The sequence below is a fragment of the Mesocricetus auratus genome, unplaced genomic scaffold (assembly GCF_017639785.1).
Source record: "Mesocricetus auratus isolate SY011 unplaced genomic scaffold, BCM_Maur_2.0 Super-Scaffold_100676, whole genome shotgun sequence".
NCBI classification, from domain to species: domain Eukaryota; kingdom Metazoa; phylum Chordata; class Mammalia; order Rodentia; family Cricetidae; genus Mesocricetus; species Mesocricetus auratus.
Window position 1 is genome coordinate 51,160,006 of NW_024429266.1, and position 24,430 is coordinate 51,184,435.

General features: G+C 39.3%; 1 protein-coding gene across 2 annotated transcripts in view; it reads left to right on the plus strand.

Moving 5' to 3' along the window:
* Nucleotides 1–24,199, plus strand: part of Nek7 (NIMA related kinase 7) — a 128,181-nt gene extending 103,982 nt beyond the window's left edge. For both annotated transcript variants that reach the window (XM_005073441.4, XM_021229178.2), the window contains 3 exons: nt 7,155–7,249; nt 11,063–11,176; nt 21,451–24,199. In XM_005073441.4, coding sequence (XP_005073498.1) covers nt 7,155–7,249; nt 11,063–11,176; nt 21,451–21,561 — 320 coding nt within the window. In that variant the 3' untranslated portion in view covers nt 21,562–24,199. The remainder of the gene's footprint in view (nt 1–7,154; nt 7,250–11,062; nt 11,177–21,450) is intronic.
* The last annotated feature ends 231 nt before the right edge of the window (nt 24,200–24,430 follow it).

The window sequence follows — 24,430 nt, forward strand, 5'->3', positions numbered from 1 at the left end:
TGTATCATAACAGGTGTAAGCATACACCTGTAAAATCCCATTTGGCAGGTGCCGTAATGCAAACAAGTGTAACACCGAGTAGAAAGATCAGAGGGCCAGCATTCTTCCCATCACACCATTGTAAAAAGCCAGAGGTTTTAATGGTAGACTAAGCAGGTTTGTGATAGTTTAAAATTATTCCTAAAGTTTATTCAGGCTGCAGTGGCTTCTCCCTTTACTAGCAGACATGCTTCTCAGTGGCTTCCATTTTGTGGCCTGGGATGTAGGAGAGGAGAGCAAAGCCACAGGAGCAAAGCTTGAGGAAGAAAATTAATGTGAGATACAAGTCTCATCACTTAGCATGCTGTATACGCAGTTGAGGGGGTATGAACTTGCTACTGCAGACCCAGAGAGTTCCTGCTTGCCTGCTGCAGGGAAAGCAGGGATGAGCAAGGCATGTCTCTGGCTCTGGGATATTGTCAGCAGAGTAAATGCATGCCCACCGTCTGGTCTAGATACCAGAATTTCATGTGTGCATGCTTTCATCATGTCCCCAAGAAGAGTAACGATGGAGAGGGTTTTTCTGTGTGCACACGTGTGAATTTAGTGGTTGCAGGTGTTTGCTCTACATCCTAACATGAAGTAGATTTTTTAATCTAACTAGAATGCACCAACATTGGTGTCTATACTAGACAAAGACTTGAACCCCTGGGGAGAAATTGCAGTGCTGTTGTGTCATAGGGCAGCCTGAACTCTTGTTTATCTTTCAGATGGAGGCAGGCGTGTCTCCAGCTCTGGGATGTTGTCAGCAGAGTAAATGCATGCCCACCGTCCGGTCTAGATACCAGAATTTCACACTGGAATCTCTTGAGTGTGCTATTCGTGTTCGCCACACTGTTTCCAAGTGTGATGCGCCCTCTAATTTCAGCCCAGAAAATTAGTGTTTTCTGAAGCAGGCATTAAGACAGCTTCCTGTCTGCTGCCAGGTGCCACCTGTGGCCACGCACTTGTTTTGCCCACACCTTCCCTGGCTCCTGTCCACGAGCCCGCCTTTGCTGCGTGCCTCACACCATTCGGGTGGTATGGGGTGTAGAGGCAGCATATGTTCTGACAGTCCTAGAGGCTGCTTCCGCCGGTTTATTTTTAACTTTCAGTCCTTTCCCGACTTAAGTAATTGCTCTGGGAAGAAGCTATTATCTGTTTTAAACTGTGCACATTTAACCTCTCAGCCACCGTAACAAGTGTTTATTTAAAGCAACCACAGTAGCGTAGCATAGTATAATCTTCACGTGCAGCCACTGAATTTCTAGCTTTTCACGCTTGCTCCTCTGCTTTCTTGGTTTCTTGGAAGGCATATGCTTTTTCAGCTACCTTGCGTAGTCAATTTAATGAAGTAACCATCTGCTAAATGGGCTTGAATTCCAGGCTGCCCTGAGTAAGTCTTCCATCTTTGGCAACTTGCCTGACCTGGCAGACCTCATTACTGATTAGGAGTACAACATCTCAGACAGCTCTCAGAACAAGCCCTGTGTGGCTCTGCTGTGGCCCCCACAACATTAAGGGTCTGCCCTGTTTATTCCTGTCTCTCCAGGACTTAGAACAGTATGTACAAGAGGCAGCACCTGAGACATTTGTTAAGTCAGTCACCTAACATTGACTGCAGTGCCCAGAACAGGGGAGTAGGGAAATCCACAGAGCTTCCTTCCACGGCGTCAAAAGTGTTATTAAATATGCTTCGTAGATGACATATTTTATCTTCTAAATGTCTTTTGCAGAAGAAATACTGATCTAACGCTGAGACATCCCATGTTGACCCCCGATTATACTCATAATAATGAAATAAATTTGGTCTCTTTCCATTCAGTCTGCCAGCAGCGTTTCTGGGTGACTCATAAGTACAAAGGAAAAATGGAAATTAATGCTTCGACTCTTGGTTGTGCATTTGAATCAAACTGTGGTTAAGATAGCTTGTGTCTTTTTAATTTTCCCATCAAGGAATGTTCAAGGAGATTTTTTTCCTGTAGTTTGCCCCGATTCTGAGAAAAAGTAGCAGCACTGCCAGCCTGAACTGACTTATTTCTCTTTGAGCATTCTCATTTGGCTGACCTAAAGAACAGCTCTAAAAAAGAGAGTATCTTTTTTTTTAACCTTATAATTTCCTGTATGGATTTTTAAAATTATTTTTTAACAAGGGGTATAGAATTTGAAGTGTAAACCATGTCTCAGAGATACCTTGTTTTACACACTATCTCATTTTGCACACTATCCCTTCTCATAGTTAATGAAAATGGGTAAAAATAGGCATAGTCCCAACTAATAATCTAAGCAATCATCAGGAGGCTACCATAAATGCCCTTCATTGATAATGAGATTGATGACTACCTTATATGCCATCCTAGAGCCTTCATCCAATAGCTGATGGAAGCAGAAGCAGACACCCACAGCTAAATACTGAGCTGAACTCTGGAATCCAGTTGCAGAGAGGGAGGAGTGATGAGCAAATGGGTCAAGACCAGGCTGGAGAAACTCACAGAAACAGCTGACCTGAACAAGGGGGAGCTCATGGACCCCAGACTGGTACCTGAGAAACCAGTATAGGACTGTTCCAGACCTCCTGAAAGAGGATGTCAGTTTGGAGATCTGGTTAATCTATGGGGCCTCTGTTAGTGGGTCAGTATTTATCCCTAGTAAACAAATGGACTTTGAGAGCCCATTCCACATAGAGAGATACTCTCTCAGGTCTAGGCCCTGCTCCAAATGAATTGACAGACTTTGAAATCCCCCCCTGGAAGGCCACACCCTCCCTGGGGAGCAGCAAGGGGATGGGATAGGGGATTGGTGGGGGACAGGGAGCAGGAACTGCTATTGACATGTGGCGTCTGCTTCTCGGCCTGTGTCTGAGAACATGCGGAGGGTGTCGGGGATTGACAACACAGAGACTTGTTCAACGATGTAAAGAAAACTTTAAGCAGGCCCCAAAAAGGTTCAAGAAAACTTCCTAAGAAAAGCTCCCACCAGAGAAGCTTCTGCTCTCTCCTCTACCCTGGCTGGTTCTGCTCTGACACCAAAAACTGATCTGGGCATGTCAGAAGAGGCGGTTAGTCTTTGGACAAGGTCGAGGTCAGGGTGGTTTCTGTGGGCAGGCCTTTTCCAGGAACTTATTGCCCCTGGACATTGTATTGTTTTTAGTAAACATGTTATTAGTAAACATTGTCTTACAGCTGCCTACTCCCAGGCAGAAGGGGAAGTGGGTCTCTGCTCAAGGTGTGGTGTTCCCACATTGACATGTAAAAATTGTTTCTAATTTAAATTAAAAAGGGGGGTGGGGGGACCAGGCCCAATGTCTCACAGGTGAGGGAGCTTGCAGCCAAGCCTGGGAGTCAGACTTTAGTCCCAAGACTCATATGGTGGAAGGAGAGAATCCACCCTTGAAAGTTGTCCTCTGACCTCCAAATATGCACTGTGGTGCCCTCATGGACCTACACACACACCAGCCCCTGCACGATGTCCTCTGACCTCCACATGTACACTGTGACACACACACACACACACACACACACACACACACACACACACAGAATAAGTAAATGAAGAGGAAGGTGTAGCTAGAGGCAAAGGATGAAACACATTTCCAAATTTTGACCAGTTTTTTTGTTGCCTCCTTGAGTGAAAACAAAAAGATAGAATCCAGCATCCAATCATATAACAAAAATTATTTCCTTGTGCAATTTTATTTATTTATTTATTTATTTTTGGTTTTTCGAGACAGGGTTTCTCTCTATTGTTTTGGAGGCTGTCCTGGAGCTCGCTCTGTAGACCAGGCTGGCCTCGAACTCACAGAGATCCACCTGCCTCTGCCTCCCGAGTGCTGGGATTAAAGGCGTGCGCCACCACCGCCCGGCTAATTTTTTTTTTTATCTAAGTCTTTGCAGAGATTAAACAGATGAATTTTTGGCTAATCATTGAAAATGTTCAGTGTGTAGCTGATTGAAATGAAGTATCACCACGCCAGCCGTAGCTTCTGGGAGTACATCCTGAGAGCTAGATTAGTTGGCTTTCTTCAGTTTACGGTGGGACTTCTAAAAACCAGTCCCTTTATTCATAAGAGATTTGAAGGAGTGTTTACTTTTTATGAAGTATGTACCATAGAAAGCACTTCTCATATAGCTAGGTCAGCTAGTGTCAGGAAAGTGCTTTATTTTTATAGTTGAAACATTATGATAGTACGATACTAGTATAAAGAAAGGTCAGATAACATTTCAGCTCTTCTGAAGCCAACTGCCTTTTCATTTAAAAAAAAAAGCCATTTCTTACCCACTGTTACTCATGTCAAGAGGTTAAAATGGTGTAAGTATCTACTTTTGCAAAATGTATTCTCATCTTACCCATAACCATAAATTCTTGAAAGATAAGTAGCGTTATGCATCATGCTGCCTTGAGTGCCTCCATATGTAACAATTTGCACAATTGTTTTAATATCTCATCCTCTCACTCCACAATTCTCTTCCCCTGTACAGCTGTTTAAAAAGTCACAGCATTCTCCAGGCAACAGTCATTGTAAAAACAGCTGCCATGGAGTGTAAGGGAAAGAGTTTAGGAAATTATGTGTTCATTCATTTGAAATGTTGAAAACATAACACTGCATTTAAATGCACTGCAAATTTTCCTGCGCACTTAAAACTGTAGGTCTCTGTTCCAAAGAGAGGAGAAAGGACGAGTCAGTCAGAGATGTGATGGAACTAACAACTTGGCTCAGGTCTGTGGGCAGAAGAAGGGGCGGTCCAGAGGGGCACCCTAGGGAGCTTGTCAGAGGGAGGCTGCGCCAGGGCCCTTTCCAGCCTCTGGTCAACAGTAATTATGAATTTGCCCAGTTGAGAGTAGTGCAGAATGCAAACCTGCCTGTCCTCTATGATTACTGGAAATGTGCTGTGCAGGAGGTGGGTGGCATGCCTGGTTTTCCATTGTCATATATTCTCAGGAAGCCTTTGAGGTAAAACATGCAGAGACAGTGGGAGAATGCTCATTGTTTAGATGATGGAGAAGCAGTGTTTAAGTTTAAAACCACAGCGCTCAGCCTGTAACTTCACGCTGACCCCCAGCAACAGTGCTACAGAGGGCGTTCCTCTACACTAGGCTGTTGCCATTTAAAAGGCAGTTTGGAACTCCTTGTCCTTCTTTTGCTCTGTTCCCTTCACTTGTGGGTTGCTGTCTGTGAGCTGGGGTGGTGTTTCCCGGTAAGGTGTTATGCTGGGCTGAGGCTAATCTCTGTAAAGTGTTAGCATTTGTTCCTCCTTTCCCCTGTCATCAATCTTTCACACTCATATCAAACCCCTAATGTATCAGCAGGCTTCCCAGAGCTCCTGGTTAAAATTACCTTTGCTTTTGGTAAACTCTGAATCTTCAAGCTTGGTGTTTTCAGCTGCCCCCTGTGGATTCCGGGAAGCCTATCTCTGCATCCCGCCCTGCCAGTCTCTCACTTTACTCCTGTAACCAGAACCCTGTGAGGAGCTTGCTCATTATCCCAACCCCGCCCACCATCCTTCCCTCAGCAGAGGAAGTGTGTGCATCTGGCCAGTAATTGGAGTGGCTTATGCAAACTATGAGAAAGTGGTCCGAACTCCGGAAGCTTCAGGCTTGTGTTGTTTTTCCACTTTGAAGCTAGTTTTTTGTTGTTGTTTCTGAACAACTCCTTCCTCTTCTGATGCTACTGAAATATGCAAATTTGCCTTCAAGGTACATACTACAATTAACTGATTTCTTAAAATTTTTTCTCCCTTATTTTCAGGTCAGAGTAGTTCAGATTTCCTTTAAAGTTTTGACCTTCTTGCATCATATTTCACTCTTGCTCGCTTTCGTAAGTGTGGATCTAAGACACTGTCCATTTTCGCTGACAGTGGACTCCAATCTAGGTAAACCTGTGACGCTTCCATGCCCCTAGCACCGTTGGGTGGCCACACACGGATGTGAGGCTGGAACTTGATTCTGTTTGGAAACTGACTTTTCCTTCCTAGGATGATGCTTTGTTGATTAGTGTTCCTGTGACTCTTAACAGTGTTTCTGACTAAAGTCCCCTTTCCAGTGTTGTGAATTATCTCATTAAGAGTGGTAGCAAGTACATAGGGGATTTTTTTGAAAAGGAATGGAAAAACTAGAAAATGTCCTTTTTCTCCGCAAGCAGTGGTATATTAGTATTGGTTGCCTCTGGTAAGTAAGATTCATGAATACCAAGTGCAAACCTTAACTTTCTGTTTGGCAAAGAGCCTTAGGCTGCTGATGGTGAATTAATAGTTGAGGTATTTGAAATTAAAGATACTCACTTTGAAAGTCACTTAAATGTTTTTTACTCTTCAAAGCATAATGGACATGCTTGCATTCTCTTAAAAATAATGTTAGCATTTCTAAAAATTGCTACAAAAGAAAAAAAAGCATTTATAGGTTAAAATAAAACCAACAAAAACCAAAAAGTACCTGCATGGTCCTGCATCTTGAGGTCTCTGTAACTCACTTAGGTCACCACAGCCCCGCCCTATGACAGTCCCTGTATTCCCTCTACAGAATAACTGAGCTCAGTGTCAGCAGTTACATCGTTTAGATTAGGAGCCAAGACTGTGTTCTCAGGACTACTTTTGTGAAATGTAGTTAAGCATGTTATGTTTATATGTGCACATCACAGTTTTTATCTACTTTAATTAAAATATTGGCATGCTCAATTATTTGAAATAAAGAAGTCATATTGGAAACAGGAAAATCCCATGCAGATCATTTGTATAATTTTTTTCTGAAAAAAAATTTTTTCCTTGGTTATCCTCCTTAAGTTCTTGGATTGGTCAAAGGAGAACGCATTATGAGTTTAAACCACCATACTCAGTTTTGTTATAGTATAGATGAAATAAACTTTGAGTATTCTCAAAAAGAACTTTGTGATCCTAACAAATTTTTGCTTTGTTCAGTTTGAAATTTTGTGTATAATTTTTCAATATTTTCTTTGTTAAAATTAATATATAATTACCAATTATACCATCTTCCCCTCCCAGCACTTCCATACGATTCCCCCACCCCTGTGTGTCACAGAACCTCCCACCCTGCCTCCTCCCTCTCTAAACCAGTGTTTAACTTCTTATGGCCCCTACATCTTCATTTTTATGGTACTAGTTTTATTTGGTTTGTCTTTTCAGTGGGTACACCTTACTACATGTCTCCAGAGAGAATACATGAAAATGGATACAACTTCAAGTCTGACATCTGGTCTCTTGGCTGTCTGCTATATGAGGTAGGCACTGTGATAAATTCTGTACATTGTTACAGTTTCATGTATGTTATGTATCCAGTATTATAGTATACATTTATTTTTTCCAGATATTTTGCAGTCAGCAAGTCCCCACATATTTATTTTGTCTAATATGTTTTTATTTTTTTGGCTTAGGACCTTTTGTTTTTTTAATACTTATTTTTGCTATAATGCTATTCTGCTTATCATGTGTGTATATACATAGAGATACATGTGTGAAAACTTTTTAGTGCATTGCAGGAGAATGATGCCATGGATTTATGACGTGAAAATATTTATCTTTATCGGTATTTTGTTTCCCATTTACACAGGTAAAATCCAGCCGTAAGGATGGCTTGCAAATTTAAGCCTTGCGGGTTGTCACTTAAGCTTGAGAACTCTGTTCTTAGCATAGGAAGGTAGAGTCCCAAGGTGCTGTTCTCTGTTTATATTGTGAGGCAGTCTTGTATCTTTTGAAAGGCACCTAAGTAACAGTTTCCACCATCCTCCAGAGCAGCAGCAGTGATAGTATCCCAACTTAGTGACTCCTAAGATAGAATTTTAATTGTCTGTCAGGAAAATACAGAGTCAGAGATGCTAATTAAAAAGCAGTCTGCATCTTAGTGAGCTTTATTGAATTGAAGAAGCACAGTACATGGAGTTGCTTTTGTGTTTCAAGTAGGAAGTCTGAAGTTTGTGTCTGTCTCTCCTGACTCCGGTGTCATCTGCTGTGCTTGGAAGTGGCCAGTCCAGGTGCTTTGTGAATATGTGCTGACCGTTTGTGGTTTTGCTGAGTGCAGTTGCCTTAATTTAGGAAAGTGGCCTTCTGGTTTTGTGCTTTCTCCGATGACTGAGGACTACTTGAAGGATTTTAACATGCTCTTGTGTGTAATATTACGATTAGTGATGTGGAACGGCATGCTGCTGTGTGTCCATGGGACGAGGAGGGCCATCCATGCTTCTGTGTATGGATTTGGGGTGACAAGGGCTTTGGCTCACTTGGGATACTGATGATGGTTTTGCGGTCTGTGTTAATAAGACTTGGTGTAATAGTATTGCTGCTATAATATTTAAAAGTAAATCACTTCATATATTTAAAATACTTTTTTAACCAGGTAAGGTACTATTAGAGTCGTCTAGGCCATAATCTAATATCAAAATAATATTTTCCCTTTAAATGACCTGAAAGTACATAGGAAATGATTTTCTAACCATGAGATTAAAGTTAGCCAAGTAGAGGTAGTGCTAGAGAAGGTTGTGTAATTCTTGCAATCTTGTATCAAAATTAAAACAATTATCCACATTTTATAATTGCATTTAAGAGGAAGGATCTGTTTTTAATGTATGCTTAACATGGTCACTAAAATAAGAGTTCTCTCGGAACATTTCCATGTCCTCAAGGTATACATGTTGTGCTAATTTCAAGTTCAAGTGTTTGTCGTGTTCATGTTAGGATCCATCTCAATGCATTTTCTCGAATCTTCCATACAAGAGTTGAGAACTTTTGAAAAGATGTAATCTATCTTTATTCTTGGTGGATTATGATAGAAAAAATAAAACAAACTCTATTGGGGGCTACAGACAATTTTGAAAACCTAGTTTACACTAAAAAATAACAGAGAAAATACTGAATATAAAGATAAATTTAGTGCAATTTATGTTTTCACTATTGTCTGTAGAACCCAGATGAGTTGGGTTTTTTCCCCTCTATAATAATCCACGAAGAAATTACTGTTAACAATGAAAGAGTAGGAAGCCCTTTTTAGAACATATTTTAAACTCAAGAAATTAGACTTTCAAATATCCCTGAAACCTTTGAAAAAACTAGGAGTGGAGTTTTAATTGATATGCAACAAAGTAGACTTTACTAATTAAAATCAAGATGCTGAGCTTTGCTACATGGACCTTTACATGGAAAAGTAGGTTTTACACATTTCCTTTATTGTTCAGTGTGGCAATTGCATCCTTACAGGGTTGTAGGTTGGTGGCTTACAGTTCAAAAAAAAAGAGAGCTGCCACCAGCCCCGAAGACAGACAGTGGGCTTTCGTCCCTCCGACACCCCCAGAATACTAATGAGGAAAGTCAGACCCTGGAGGTCAGGGAGCGAGTCAATCATTCTAGCGATCGTCTCAGTGTGGAGGATCAAATTAGCCTGAAAAATTCAGCTGCTGGGAGGAGAGGGCGAGCAGCTGTCAGGGGCAGCGCCGAGATGCACTAATGAACCAGATGAATAGTGCAAAAGCTTGAAAATAAAAACAGGACAGTTGACATTTTTCATCTGTCAAAGCAGGAGATGCATGAAAATATACTATTCCTGTTTAACTCCTTAGGGGACATTCAGATTTTTTTTTAACACTCTGCAGTATTGAGACAAAAGTAATATAATGAACTCCTAGCATGTGATAGAGAATGAATGTACATTTACGTAAGGTCTTACAAAGGAGGGGAGATGATAGTTTATATCTATAGTGTATTTTTAAGGTGGCATATTTTAACATTTGATTTTTATCATATAGTGCCCTTTGCATTTTAAACGTAGACAATGTTTTTGATGGTGGGTCCTACGTTAGAAATTCCCACTCAGTGCTGTATGTTTAGGGCAGTCTCATCGTTATTTACTTTATGTCGTCATGCAGAACCGTTCCCAAGGTTGTTCTGTGGGGGTATGTGTAGGTTTTATATAAAATGTGGGCTAGGTAAAACTGTATGTAAAACTGCCTTCTAGGTGAGATTTCCAATCCTGTTCCCTCCTGGCTGAGGCTCTGAAGGAGTTAATACCCTGTCTGGAGTACAGAAGACAGATGAGAGCCATTTTCAGCTTGCCCTGTCCCCACTGACGCTCACTGAGTAGCACAGCATGGACCAGCGTGTTCCACACACACTCTGCCTGTCTGGGAAATGTACACATTGTCCTTCCAAAATCAAACTTATTAGCACATGTAGAAAAGGGTGACTGACTTCGGGGCAGCTTGGCACTCCGTGTTGTATTCTTGCCGCTGCGGCTCACAGATTTAGAAGGTTCTGAACAGGATGCGAACATTTTAAATTGAATTTTTAGTTTGTAACCTTGCTTACCAAGTAGTTGCTTGCGCTTTTAAATGTCAAGTTAAAACCTTGTCTTAAAATACATTTAAATTCAGTAATGTCTCTTTTAAAGTGGTTTATATCCTGTAAGTCATGTTTTTCTGCATAAAAATCACCTTTGGATAGCTTGGCTTGCATCTTGGAATCATGGATATTCTTTGAAACACATTGAATGTTTCTGAGACGTTATCAAAACAAACTTATGACTTAAGCTATTTAAGGATCAGTTACAATATTAAAAAACAGTATTTTCTCCCTTAAGATGACCTTTTTTTTTCTCTAAAGAATGTACTATGCATGAAAAAGTCGTATGCATTCTTTTCCCTAAGGCCTTGCTAAATTTAACTCGGTTTTAATGTCAGCTTTTTGTTATGTTAGACCATTGCATTGCTGAGCCATGCCATATGACATCTGCTTTGCCATGAATTAGGCTAGTTGTTTTTATGGCTATGCACATACACACAAATATCTTTCACTTCTTCATATTGTTTTACATTGTATGAGATATATTAGTCATTTCTCTTTAGGAATTTTAAATGTTTCAGAAACAGAATTAAGGTTTTTTTAATCACTTAATGGTACTCAGAAAGTGATAATCATAAAAACAAAATGCTCATATAATTTTCTTCAAAGTATTCATAAATTATTTTCTATCCCAGTGTCCTGTACCTGATGAAGTCACCTTTTAGTTGCTCTGTGTGTACATCAGTTTCACTGTGAGTGTCTTACAGATGGCCGCCTTGCAGAGCCCTTTCTACGGTGACAAAATGAATCTATACTCTCTGTGTAAGAAGATAGAGCAGTGTGACTACCCGCCTCTCCCGTCAGATCACTACTCAGAGGAGGTAAGTGATCCTCATCCCCTGCCTTTGCTCATTTTGCTATCTAAGGAATCTTACTTCATTCAAAATACAGATGGGTAGCACAGGCGGTAGAAAGAGCACTTTCCATTGTTTTCATTCGCTCAGAGACTTGCAGTTTAATTGATAAAACAACTCTGTGAGTCACAGTGAGGAGCAGAATACAACACAGCATGTTCAAGAACCATAGACAGTTGATGTTACCCCTGTGGGTGAACCCACTGGAGCAGAATACAACACAGCATGTTCAAGAACCATAGACAGTTGATGTTACTCCTGTGGGTGAACCCACTGAAGGGAGGAAGGAGTGTTCTGACTCAGCATCTTGTGGCAGCCTGAGTCCCCCTTCAGTCCTGACCCCTCAGGTAACAATGAAAACTTACTCAGGTAGAACCTCACTCCTCACGTTTTACAAAGCTGAACTGTGTGCCTCTCAGCCACCTGTCTCTGAACTTTTTTCTTTCTTACCTTTTCTCCTTGGACAATACCCATCCTATCACCCCCTCACTGCTTCAGGCAGATTCCTCTGGGTTAGGGTTTTAAAGTTACCATTGTAGATGTGTTTATAAAATGCATTGGATAAGAAAGACCATTTTCAAAGACTTTGCGATAGGAATTCTTGCTTGCCTTGCTAATGCACTGGAATGAGTTGTTTTTGGCACTTCCCCAACATCCAGGTTTTCATTAAACAGTATCTTCCATTTTTATCCTGATTTTTTTGAAAGGGTATACAATAGCGGTGTCTCAGGTCAACTAAGATGAGCTCACAAAGGCTCTTTGGGGACTTCTCATCTGGGATCTGCCCAAGGAAGCAGTAAAGCCTTAGACATCTCATCTCATGAGCAACAGATATTTTGCCCCAGGAAAATGGAAAGGAACAAAAGAAATATAGAATAATTATAATGTTCACTTATTAAGTAATCTTGTCATACTTTCTATTGTGAAATGAATAGCATCTGGTCATCTAAAGATTTTTTTTTAGTTATACGTAGATCATGTGTGTTCCTAGAATATAATCAGTACACATTCATCTCGTAGTTTTGATACTGATAATGAATGATGCCTACATTTTTGCTTCGTGGCATTGTATTTAGATATTAGGAAGCAATGATGATAATGCTCTTATGTTAGCCATTTTTAATTACTATTTTGGGTCTAGAATATAAATATGGCATTTCACAAAACCAACTTCAGAACTATAGGCCCAGAGATACAGTAGAGTGTGAACAATAATGCAGAACGATAGCAAGAATGTCAGGGGCCTTTCTTTGTTGTGTCATTCATGCTGTCTCCTTTTTTCCGTGAAGCACATGAATATTTCACATATCTGCATCCTCATCCCCTATTCTTCTTGACTAATTTTCAGACTGTCTGAATTTGCATTTCACATGGTAGCTGATTAGGAGATGCCGAGTGCAGCAGCGAAGCCTCAGCAGGCGGTTACCATGGTGACCTTCAGCAGGATTTTAATGATGATACCACTAGTGGTTCGTTGAAGTCGGCCTGCCTGCAGGGCTACTTCACTGCAGCTAAGTGTGAAGTTGGATATGCGGCTTCTCAGCCAAGGGGCAAATATCAAAGTCTGGCCCAGATAGAAGGTCTTCAAGTTGGGAAAGGAAAATAGATTCCACTTTTTACTTCACTCTGTATAGTTACCAGTTCCAAAAAGAGCTATAAAGCAAAACATGTTATATGGTGCATCTTCCAAAAGAGACAGTGCAGTTTCTGGTATTGGTAAAGTCCTTTGTCATGCCCTGATGAAACAGGAGGCTGTAGTGCCTTGGTAAACATGGAAAATAATTCTTAAGAAACAAATTTGAAAAGCATGCAGTCTGCATAACAAATATTGCTTATTCTGATTTAAAATACAGAGTTCTACAAGACTTTGAAATGCTGATGGTGTTAATAAATATTTCCCCTGCTTAATTAGGAACTCAATTTGTTTATAAACAAATTATTTCAAATTTGTGGTAGCAATAGAATTCCAAACAGATTTAGTGCCACCATAATGATATTAGTAATATTGGTAATATCCCAGTGTTTATTATAATAGTTTAAAAATCCACAGTGGTATTTAAGTTGGCAGCAAATGGGACCAATGAGAAGGTAAGTGCCAACTTTAACACCGAACTTGTACGAAAGGCTACATCACTGTGTCTTCTAATAGTTAAAATAGTAGGTTTCTGTAAGTGAAAAAATAAAGAAGAATAACTTTAGTATGTTGAGAGCTTTCTAAGTTTACTTAGGCACTGATGTTTTTTCATTTTTAAGTTTTCTGCCCACAGAGAATTTAAAAAGAGACACTTCATAGTATGTTACTTGTCAGCCTGCCTTAGCAATAGGAGTTGTAAGGAAAATAATAAAACTTCTAAATACAATCATTCCATTTCTATTTAAAAGAACTCAGGAGCTAAAAAAAAATGGAAATTTTCCCCATGTTAATGTCCTACAAGGAAAAGACAATTCAACATTAAAAACCAAAGTAATATGCTTTGGAAACCTAAGTATGTACATCAAATCTTTCCTTTTGAAGTATGAGGTTTAGAGACATATAATGTAGATTCTAGACTGAAATATTTTAGCCATAAATGGAGACTTAGAAATAGTGTTTCATAGCCTTTGTTTATGATGACTTTGTTTTGTGTCTAGTTGATATTATTCTTTTTCTTTCCCTGTAACAACCTCATCTATGTGTGAATAGATAGAGAATTACCATACTTAAAAATTGTCATTGAAAGCAGTTGCCTTCCCTTAGATAGCTCTCTGTTTAAATTGTCTAATGGGTGATGACAAAGCAAGCACTTCTTGGGGATTTGCTATTTATTAGGAATCATAAGCCAAGTACCTGTTCAGCCTGCCTGCACTCAAAAACTTAATGGTCATGGACATATCTTCTTTCCTCTCACTGCCAGTGTGAGTTCCACTAGAAGGTCCATGAATTTTCATGTTTTCAAAGATGCTGTTTCCTCGTTGCCAGGCCTCCTGCTGTATCATTTTCCCTGACTCCTCTCCGCCCACACCTTCCCTTGGCAGTCATCTCTCATGATAGCTGCTCCTTGGTATATGAACCTTACCCTGTACAATGTCAAGCATCTACAGCAACTCTGCTCTTCTCTACATTTCAAGGGCCTCGTGGATTTAAAAACTTGGGTGATGAACTGATTGGAGGAGTAAAGTAATTGATGTTAAAAAGAAGAAATTTACAAAACCGAACGAATCACCTAGTCAGTAATGATTCTCTCTCAGACTTCTCATAGGAATTGTTTGATGAGGCACAAGGTCACCCAAAGGCATACCAGGAGACGCTATAGCTCTCTGTCACTGAAACTCTTCCCTGGGTGCATTTTCTCCTCGTTCTTTTACACAAGCATCATCAACTATGAAACATCTGGGGTATTTACTAGGAAATGACACATACTTGGTCCTTGTACTTAATTTCCTGAAGAGACACTGGGATGGTCATCAGGATTATACATTTGTTCTGTCAGTCATCCCTTTAGACTCAACAGAAGAAAAAAAATCACTTGAATATCCAGATAGGAAAGACAGTTCTGAAGTTCCAGATGGAATGAGGATGGGATAGTCTTTGTTCCAGAAAATAGCAAAGTAGATTGAAGACTTGATAACAGTGCTTTAAGTAGAAAAAAAAATTAAGTACCCATAAAACCTTGGAAAGATGGTTAATTGTTTTTAATAAAGTGGCCTGTATTATTAGAACTGTAGATTTGAATTGACTGCTGTGGCAGATGTTATTTAGTCATTTTGTTTGGGGGTAACACTAGACTTTGAACCCACGGCCCTGTGCCTGCTGGGCAAGTACTCTATTGAGATAAAGAATCTCACTAAGTTGTGTAGGCTGAGTTTAAAATCACACTGTAGCCCTGGCTGCCTTTGACCTAGTGATTCTCCTAACTTGAACCCTCAAGTAGCTGATACCATAAGCCTGTGCTACCAGATGCTCCTCAGTAATTTTAAATTTATCATATATAAATAAGATAGAGACTGTCTTTTCCGGCTGCATTTTAGAAAACTCACTAGCTTCTTAAATCTTGTTACTGCTTTTTATAACTGGAGAAAACAAATTATGTTAAGTGTTAGTGAGTTTCATTGTCCTCCAATCTTTAGATCAGTTTGTTGTTTTAAAAACACTTTATTGGAACCATGTGTCATAAGATTACCCTGTGAGGTGTGGACCTGGGGATTGTATCCCCCCAGAACTGATAGGTAAGGGGCTGGAAGCTTTTACCTCAGCTGCAGCCTGCTCTGCTTTCTTTCACCTGTTGTGTTATTTTCGCCATCTTAGGACAGTGTGCCTTCCTTTTCACTGTTTCCTTTCTGGCTGGAGAGCAGGGTTGTGTTTGCTCGTGGTTTCTTACCTTTCTGGTCCTTCCTGGGTTGGTACATCATGGCAGCCTGGTGCTTCACTCACAAGCTAAGAACTGGCAGTAAACGCTTCTTATTCCTTTTGGGACATACACACACACAAATAGAACTGGCAAAAGAAAAACTTTCATTCTTGGGACACGTGTGTATGCATGCATGTACACATGAACACATAAGTAATAGTAATCATTTTTCAGAGTATTTAGAATACAAGGATTATAAAGAGTCCTTATTTTCCCAATGACAGTCAACTAGTAATTTTTTAATTCAATAAAACTGATCTCATGAATTTTATAGGTTATTGGAGAACATGATGTATTTATATGGCTTTGATAAAAACTAATACTGCATTTTCAACTTACAGAATCACCCTCTTACCAATATTTTGTTAAGAAAAGGAAGGCACAGGCTTTGTTCCAGTTTATGTAAGACCAGGTAGACTTGGTATGTTGAGAGCAGTAGTGAACTTGATTTGCCTGTGCAGGGTGGGACTCACCCTGCTGGTGCTGCAGCGAGCTCATGCCCTAGAAACACTGTTCAGGTGTTCACCATAGGCAGTTCTTGACTGCTGTAGACTTTTCAGTCTTCAATCCTTTCATTTCCCACCCTCTCTGAAATTCCTTGAGTTAGAGAGGGCTATGTCCATCTGGCTTGTGATCAGGCAGGGACTATTCAGGGACCATGCAACACAGGATGAAGGAATACGGATACTTTGAGGAAAGCAGCAATAAATGTGCATACACCCCAGTGGTCAGATGTGTTGCTTTCTCATGCTACTTTGCTTTCCAAATGTTCACAAAGGGAAAGAAGATAAATACAAATCTTGGAGATAAGGAATTTTTAAGTGAACATTTGCAAAGAATTCTTAGTTTTAAAGACTTGCTTTTTATGTAAATAAGAAAAAAAGATGAAAGTGTCAGGTAGGCTGTTTCTAGACTTTTTGAAGTTAATGGAAGTTTATAAATAATATAGAACATTTTGGTAAGAAAAACATTTATTTATCTTTAGTTTCTAATTCTGAAATTTGAATCAAATTTTACTTAGGAATTCCTTTGGGTCATTACTGAAAATTAGCCAGAGTCATTTAAATTGGCACAGGGAAGTTGTTCCTAACACATCCTTACAATGATGCCGAAATGAGTGCCTTCATACTATGTGGCATACACACTGGTTTAAGGAGCATTGCTCAAGGGTTTATACTGTCTTTAGAGTTAGTCAGTCAGATTCCAAGTGAGATAAAAATAATTACTGTAGAGTATGGATGTTGAATGTGAATGTCACATGATGCACTTATCTAAATTGTTACCCAGTTATATCAGAAACGGGGAGCATTTGCTTTTCCTTTTTAAAAGTTGCTTTAATAAGTTTCGTATTCTCATCCCTGTACTATTCAGCCACTTTACTAAAGGTTGCTGTGTAAGAGTACATCTTTAAGTGTTGGTTACTCCATTTTTGTTTAAATATATAGGTGTATTTAGGTAGGCCTTTTGTGCACCCAGCTACAGAGGTGGTGACACTTGAAAAATTGTTCCTGTGAACACAGATCCAAAATGGTGCCCTTTATTTCCCCTATCCTGTGGGATCCTATAAAACCATGTAACTTTCTGTAAGATTCAGTTTTTAAAGGCACTGAATGATCTCTGATTGCAAAACATAGACATTACATCTGTGTAAGATGGCTGTCCTTTTCCTCTACCCCTAAAGTCTATCATCAGTGACACTTTGGTGTCCATGCTGGATATGTCTAATCATTTTGTATAAGTATCTAGAGCTCCAAATATAGTGGCTTTAATGTATTAGGACCAACATTGGGGTGCTAAAATGTGTCCTTGGATAGATGGAAATTGGGCATATCTGGGAGGCTGATATAGCATAATTGGTCTCAGAGGGATTAAGATAGGGCTGATAAAGAAGCAGTACCAATAGAATTAGTCTTTATTATCCTATTGAGAATAGTGGTGGTGACCTAAAGCTATAATGCACAAAGAGCTGGCTGTTATTGCCCCTGCGTGGCTGAACTTGAACTGTAATTGGGTTAGCACCCTGAGAACAATGACTCTTGACACTCTGTTTAATATTTTTGGTTTTAGGCTGCATGCTTTGATATTTCTTTGGAAATACATAGATCAAAATATATTAATGGTTTGTCCACTGAATTTGAAAACTAAATTACCTTTACAACTCTTTATAAATATTATATCGAATCACTTTATTAGCTTTTAGTCATTTAGATGTTTCTGTGTGGCTTTAATATCTCGGAAGCACATGAATTAAGCAGTTTTCTCTAGCTTGTAAAGGCTCTTAAGTGGACACACCTTTTTGGCATATTATATTAAAAGCAATAACATACAAGTCTTTTTAAAAAGATAGAAGGCATATGAAGTAAGCGTTCTGTGATAAAGAGTGTCATCTGGCTTACATTATCTGTCCTTGCTGTTGCCAGTTGTTATTCAGAAGCTGTTAAGTGATATTTGCATAGCTCTTCATTTAACGAGCACATTATTAAGCAAACAAATACCTAGTGGTCTTAGACTAGAGATAGCAATCCTGACTTTATTATCTTGACATTTTCCTTTAACATGGTTAAAAATGTAATAGTTACTGTCATTGCAAAGTATTGGATAGTTGTCACAAAGAATTTCAAAATAACGTACTTTCTTCCAGAGGGCTAGAGAAATATTTTCAAAAGATAGTGCTAAGGGAGCATGCCTTTAATCCCCCCACTCAGGTGGCAGAAGTAGGAAAATTCCTGCAAGCTAGTGGACAGCCAAAACCATGTAGGGAACACTTTTCTTAAAAACCATACACACATATACAAAACTAACATTGACTGAGGTCTTGAATGCAGTCATCTTATTCAGCTCTTTAATGTCTGATTTTATTTAGTGTTGCTTCTTATTTTTATGAGGACATTATATAAGGACTCCCATACCCCTTTCACTGGAGACTTATTTTTTAATTGAAGCCCTTATATGAGGGTCTCAACCCAGTTTTCCCCAGTACTGAGAATCAAAGGTCTTATGCCTCTTAGGCAAGTACTCTCCAGCTCACTCACTGTGTTTAAATTTATAATCTAATTATGAGATTGGTTCAAGTTGAAATCCAAGTACCTTCTGTTTGGAGGGAGTTACTTCCAGCTTCATGGATGGATTGTTTATAAAATAACAGTGGAATTAAAATTAAAACTGTCATGCTAGGTCATAATATTCATCTGAACATGTCTGAGCCAACACTTAAGAGTATCTTCAGGATAAAGTTTTTTTCTCATGCCTTCCTACAAAATCCTAGAAAAAAATGGATTGGTTTATGTTTTGATCCATATTGTCCTGTGAACTGTGACTGTAGAACCATTAATGTTAGAGCCTCCTTATGCTGCCTAGTTTTATATCAACTTGATATGAACTAGAGTTATCAGAAAGGAGGGAACCTCAATTGAGAAAATGCCTCCTTAAGATCCAGCTATATGGCACTTTCTTAATTATTGATTGATGGGGGAGGGCCCAGCCTATTGTGGTGGGGGCCATTCCTGAGTCCTGGGTTCTATAAGGAAGGTTGAGCAAGCCATTAAGAGGAAACCAATAGGCAAGACTTCTCCATGGCCTCTGCATCTGCTCCTTTCTCCAGGTCCCTACCCTGTTTTTAGATCCTGGTCAGCGATGGACCACAATGTGGAAGTGTTAGCCACATAAACCCTTTCCTCCCCAGCTTGTTTGTGGCCCTAGGGTTCCTATTGCTGTGATGAAACACCACCTTGTAAGTGCCGTTCTTGCTAGCAGTCTTTTGAGAAGCAATGGCTGACAGCCTGCCCTTCACTGTTTGAAAAACCATCCCACTCTTGTGGCTATGGAGAAACCTGTAGACCAAGTCAGGGTTTTTCTATGATAGTAGCATAGTTCTGCAAAGCCTGTGCCTGAAATGAGAGCATCTAAGTCCCAATCTGCATCATGCCTTCTTACGCCTTTATGATCTTGGACCGTTGCTGCTTTATAAAATGACACCGCATTGGTAGTAGTCCTGTGGCACTGTTAGGAAGACTGACTATGTTAACTCAAACAAAAATGCAAAATATGTTTTAATAGCATTTGTATGTTGAGGCCTCAGTATTCCATATTTTATATATCTGACAGTGATAATTCTCAGTGATTCTAATGGCAAAGAAAACTTTATGACAATTTTCTTAATTGGTGGACATTGAACATATAAAGGGGGAGGGAAAAGCAAGCTTATTATTCTGCATTGTCTCCATCTACGGTGGCCTCTGGAGTCCTAGGCTGTCCCTGTACGACTGTCATCTGGACAGTGTGCTGCTCAGCTGTCCCCACCTGTTTCTCCTTGTTACTAGTCCTTGCTCCTTTGGAAACTCTGTCGTCTTCAGCTCTGCTTGTGTTCAGGCCTTCCTCTAATTTTGGGTGATTCTCGGCCCTTTGTTGTTAATTGGCTACAGAGTGCATCCTGTCCTGAAGTTCCCTGTGAGACAGGTGGTTTCTGAACTGGCTTGTTCAGTGTAGCAGTGTTAAAAAGCAAATTGTTATTCTGCCCACTGATATTTTGGTTGAATATGATGAGTTTTTGTAACCTAGTTACCATTTCCTGTCACTTTTCTGTTTCCTTTCTCATTCTTGCTTCTTGACAGCTTGGTGACCTTGTAGGACACGCTGTCTTTTTTAACATAAGAATCATCATCTAAGGGCTTTTCCTAAGGTTTCTGCATTGTGCAGAACTGGGTGCATTTGTCTTTAACTGGTAAAATGCCAGCCTTCATTTTAATCAACATAAGAAAATGTCTTGTATTTTGCCAAATTCTTTAAGCACTTTCAGTATCATCCCATGTTCTTTTGAAAGGATAGAAGTTGATGTTGTCATGCCTTCTCAGCAGATATAACAAATTCCACATCCAACATTATGATTTCCAAATATGGCTGGCACTGAATCACTATATTGTATTCTGATAGCATTGTTAATTAAGGAGTTAGGAATGGGACCGCATTCCTGAGGGTCAGCTCTAGTTTCACTAATCGGTAGAGAAATAAAGTTGCAGAGAAAAGGGTACAGGGCTGTAAGGTTCCCTCAGCAAGACTGCTTGCCACCAGCCTCCCTTGCCCCCTTCACCATACCCGACCCCATGCTGCCAACTCTTGCCCACTCAGCCTCCTCACATAACATTTCCTTAGCTTTAGCCTTCTCTTAACAGAACCCACAAGTTAAGCCCATAGAGCATATCAGTATCTCTTCAATGAAGGACATGAAGAAATGCAAACATTTAATAACTCACTAAGTGCTAAGCTGATGTGCACGCCAGGAAGTTTTTAAAATGTCTAAATTACTCCTAACAACAAAAGGTATAGGGCACAAAGATCTGAGTTTGAAGATGCTATGTGCTGTTGTAAGTAAGAATTTGCCAAACAACGGTTATTGGAATTGAACAAAACCCGATATTTTAATTAATGAATCTGGAAAGGAAGGTATCTTAACCAATGGGATTTTATTTCCCTGGTATATAGACAGATCTCAACTCTTCTCCTTTATAAAGTGGGAACATTTAAATACTACTTCACACAGTTAAGGGTTGAAGTAATATTTATGCTTTATCTTGCTGACTGTTTATGTAAAAGACAGTTTATAAAGAAGAAAAAAACTAAGACTGCTAAAGTATATATTTGTTCATGCAAAATAATTCCTGATAAATGTATGTGACAGACATGTACTCTTCATCTCCATTTATGCAAACGTAAACTTGCCAAAACTAATGCACTAAATTCTAGGTCAGGTACATGTACACATATCTACAGTTAACTGGAAGCCTTGTAGCTAACTATTCAGAACTGCTTTGTTCAAAATTAAGAAGGCTGATTATAAGTTTTGTTTTGTCTCTTCAGCTACGACAGTTAGTTAATATATGCATCAACCCAGACCCGGAGAAGCGACCAGACATCACCTACGTTTATGACGTAGCAAAGAGGATGCATGCATGTACTGCAAGCAGCTAAAATGCAAGATCATGAAGAAGGCAACCAAAATAACTTAAAAGTATTTTTGTGCAAATCATACCTCCCTGTGTTTGTCTGGGTGTTAAGATTAATATGTCAGAGTTAATGTGCTTTGAATCCTTAACCAGTTTTCATATAATCTTCATTTTCTATCAGGCTCAATCTCCTCAAAAATCCGCAATGACTTGGGCTTGCTCACATTTCATTATCAGTGCATGTATAACTAGAGTCTTTCATGGCTTAAGGTGTGAGCATCGTTGTTGGGCGTTTTCTGCTGATAAGTTGTGTTCATAGATTGTCAGTGCCAAATAGTGAAGAAACATGTTGGCACACATCAGGAGAGATGCAGAACCTGAGGAAGACCTGAGCATTTGTTTTTCAGTCACATATGGACATTGCAGTGGACACAATTGTGAACTTACGCATTTTGGGGGGAGTGGTTTGAAGTATGTGCTTTAGCTCTTAGTTTTCAAAAATAACTCCTATGATAAATGCAGACAAACTATTTGAGACACATTTAAAATTCTTAGTTTATACATTCAAAATGCAACTATTAAATGTGAACAGGCAGGGGATGAAATGTGAGTCAGACACTGAGATTTGTGTTTTCATACCTTTGAAAGTCTCTTTGCATTTAAATGGTATAAATGAGTCCATTTTAAAAGTGGTTAAGGATTTGTTTGGCTGGTGTGATAGTCATTTTTAAAGTTGCACATTGCCCAAGGCTTTGTGTGTTTTTATTGTACATTTGAACAATATTCTTGGAATAATCATGCAGTAACTATAATTCAATTTCTTTATAAATCTAAATACATTTAACTCAGACTGTACACTGTAATGTAAACGTATGTTCTTATTCATAGATTGTATTGAAGTTTTGATCAATCCCCTTCAGAATTTTTTTATTCTTCAAGTTATTTATATTGTGTGTGCATTTTATTCATTAATGTTTCAAGTTTTCTGAGAACATAATTAATTCCCTTTTTAAAAGATATTTGATATGCCAACACTCACTTTTCTTAGAATGAAACTTTTTTTTTTAACTTTTGGGCCACTCTGTGTGCATGCGTTTTTATCTTACTAGGAAGAAAGATGTGTGTTATGTTACATTGTGCCTATGCATGTCGATAGTTCTGAGTCATTCGCCAACAAAGATACAATTCTAAACTATGTTTAAGGACATGAAGACTGGCCCTTGCTGCAGGCAGAACTGTTATGAGAGTAACATTTCAGTGGAGATGCTTTGGAGCAAACTGCTGTGTTTGCGCACAAACTTGACAGACATGGTGAAGCTTCTTTTAGTTAAGGAAATAGAGAGTTGTTTAGGAAACCCTGTTGGAGAGGTTAGGAAACCCTGCTGTGGAGGCATGTTTCCCTGGATGTCTTCATCTTAGACCAGTTTCCTCACAGAATCCGAGTGGTAAGGGCTAACCTGACACCATGGCAGCCTTTGTTCAGGGAGCACATACTTTGGCAGAGCTCCTAGTCTTGTTTTCTCACATAGTATTGTTCCTGTAGTTACTTTCAAGTAAATAACGTCTGTTTTCTCCTTTTAATTGGCTATGGATGCTATCTTAAGGGTAATTTCAGCTTGAGTTTGACAAAGGAAACCTGAATGGTCTTTGTCATGAAGTAGATCGTAGTGGCTCGTAGCATTTACGCTGGGCTTTGATAGAAGTAGCCCCAGAAGTGTGAGGAGAGCTACTTCTGTTGTCCATTTGTGTTTGCCCATTGTGATGTCACAGGGTTGAGTGAGATGAGACGTCCCTACTTACAACAGTTGTTTTCTTAGTCTTTCAAAAATGCAAGTTTGGAACTTCATTGGCTCAACCTCTTGTAGTGACTTTGCTTTATGAATTTGCCCCCCCAAAAAAGCTAGTGAGTCTAACGGTCAGGGATGCCCATTATAATTTTTTACAAGAGGAAACTTTCTTTTTTTTAATCCAAGTATTCATATTCCACCCAAAGAAACCACTCTGTAAAACCAAATTCAGTGGGATATTTGCAAAGTTACACAATTTTTAGAAGTTATAATCTTAATCACCTATTTAAAAATACCCTTTCTGTTTATGAGTAGAATTTATATTAAGTTAAATATTGGAATTGATTTGAGTAACAGGTAAAAATAAAGGTACGGCTGATTCTAAACCCTATTAAACATTGGTACCGGTTACCCAAGGGAGAGTGGGAGGTAACTTTGGTTGGTATGCTGAGGTGTGGGTGAATGAAGGGCACCCCATCTTCAGTGCTCAACAGTGTGCAATGATTGTAAATTTGGTGAGATGCTACCAAGGCACAAGTGCTCTACTGTTCTTTAGAGTGTCCATTACAAAAAACACCTTTCCTGTATCCATATACTTCAGGTGTTGCTCTTAACTTTTCCTGTATTTATTGTAACCGAGATGCTGTTATTCACATGAAATGTTTATTCTTTAAATTGAATGTATTGTTCATAACCCACAAATGCTCATACTCTTTGCCTCCTATTTCCATAGTACTGTAATATGAACTTCTTTTGTGAAATACTTTTTATTTTGTTATGCTTTAAATACACATGCAAAGGGGTTCTGTTATTAGCTTTAAAAACTGTACAATATCTTAATATAAATATATAAAAATAAAAGATGAATACTGTAAATCTGAGTTTCTGTGATTCCCTCTCCCTCTTACCTCCCCGAATCTACCAGTATCACTTCGTGCCAAACCTACAGAAGCAGCATTTCCAGCGAATTGCTATTTTGAAAAAGCCTAAGACATGATGAGATGGGCCAAGTTACCACCACTCTGGAGCTTGGGGGTTTATGGGTTGATTTTTGAACGGGTGTTATATTATCAAACACAGCTAACTAGTCTCTTAGTCTCTCTCCTT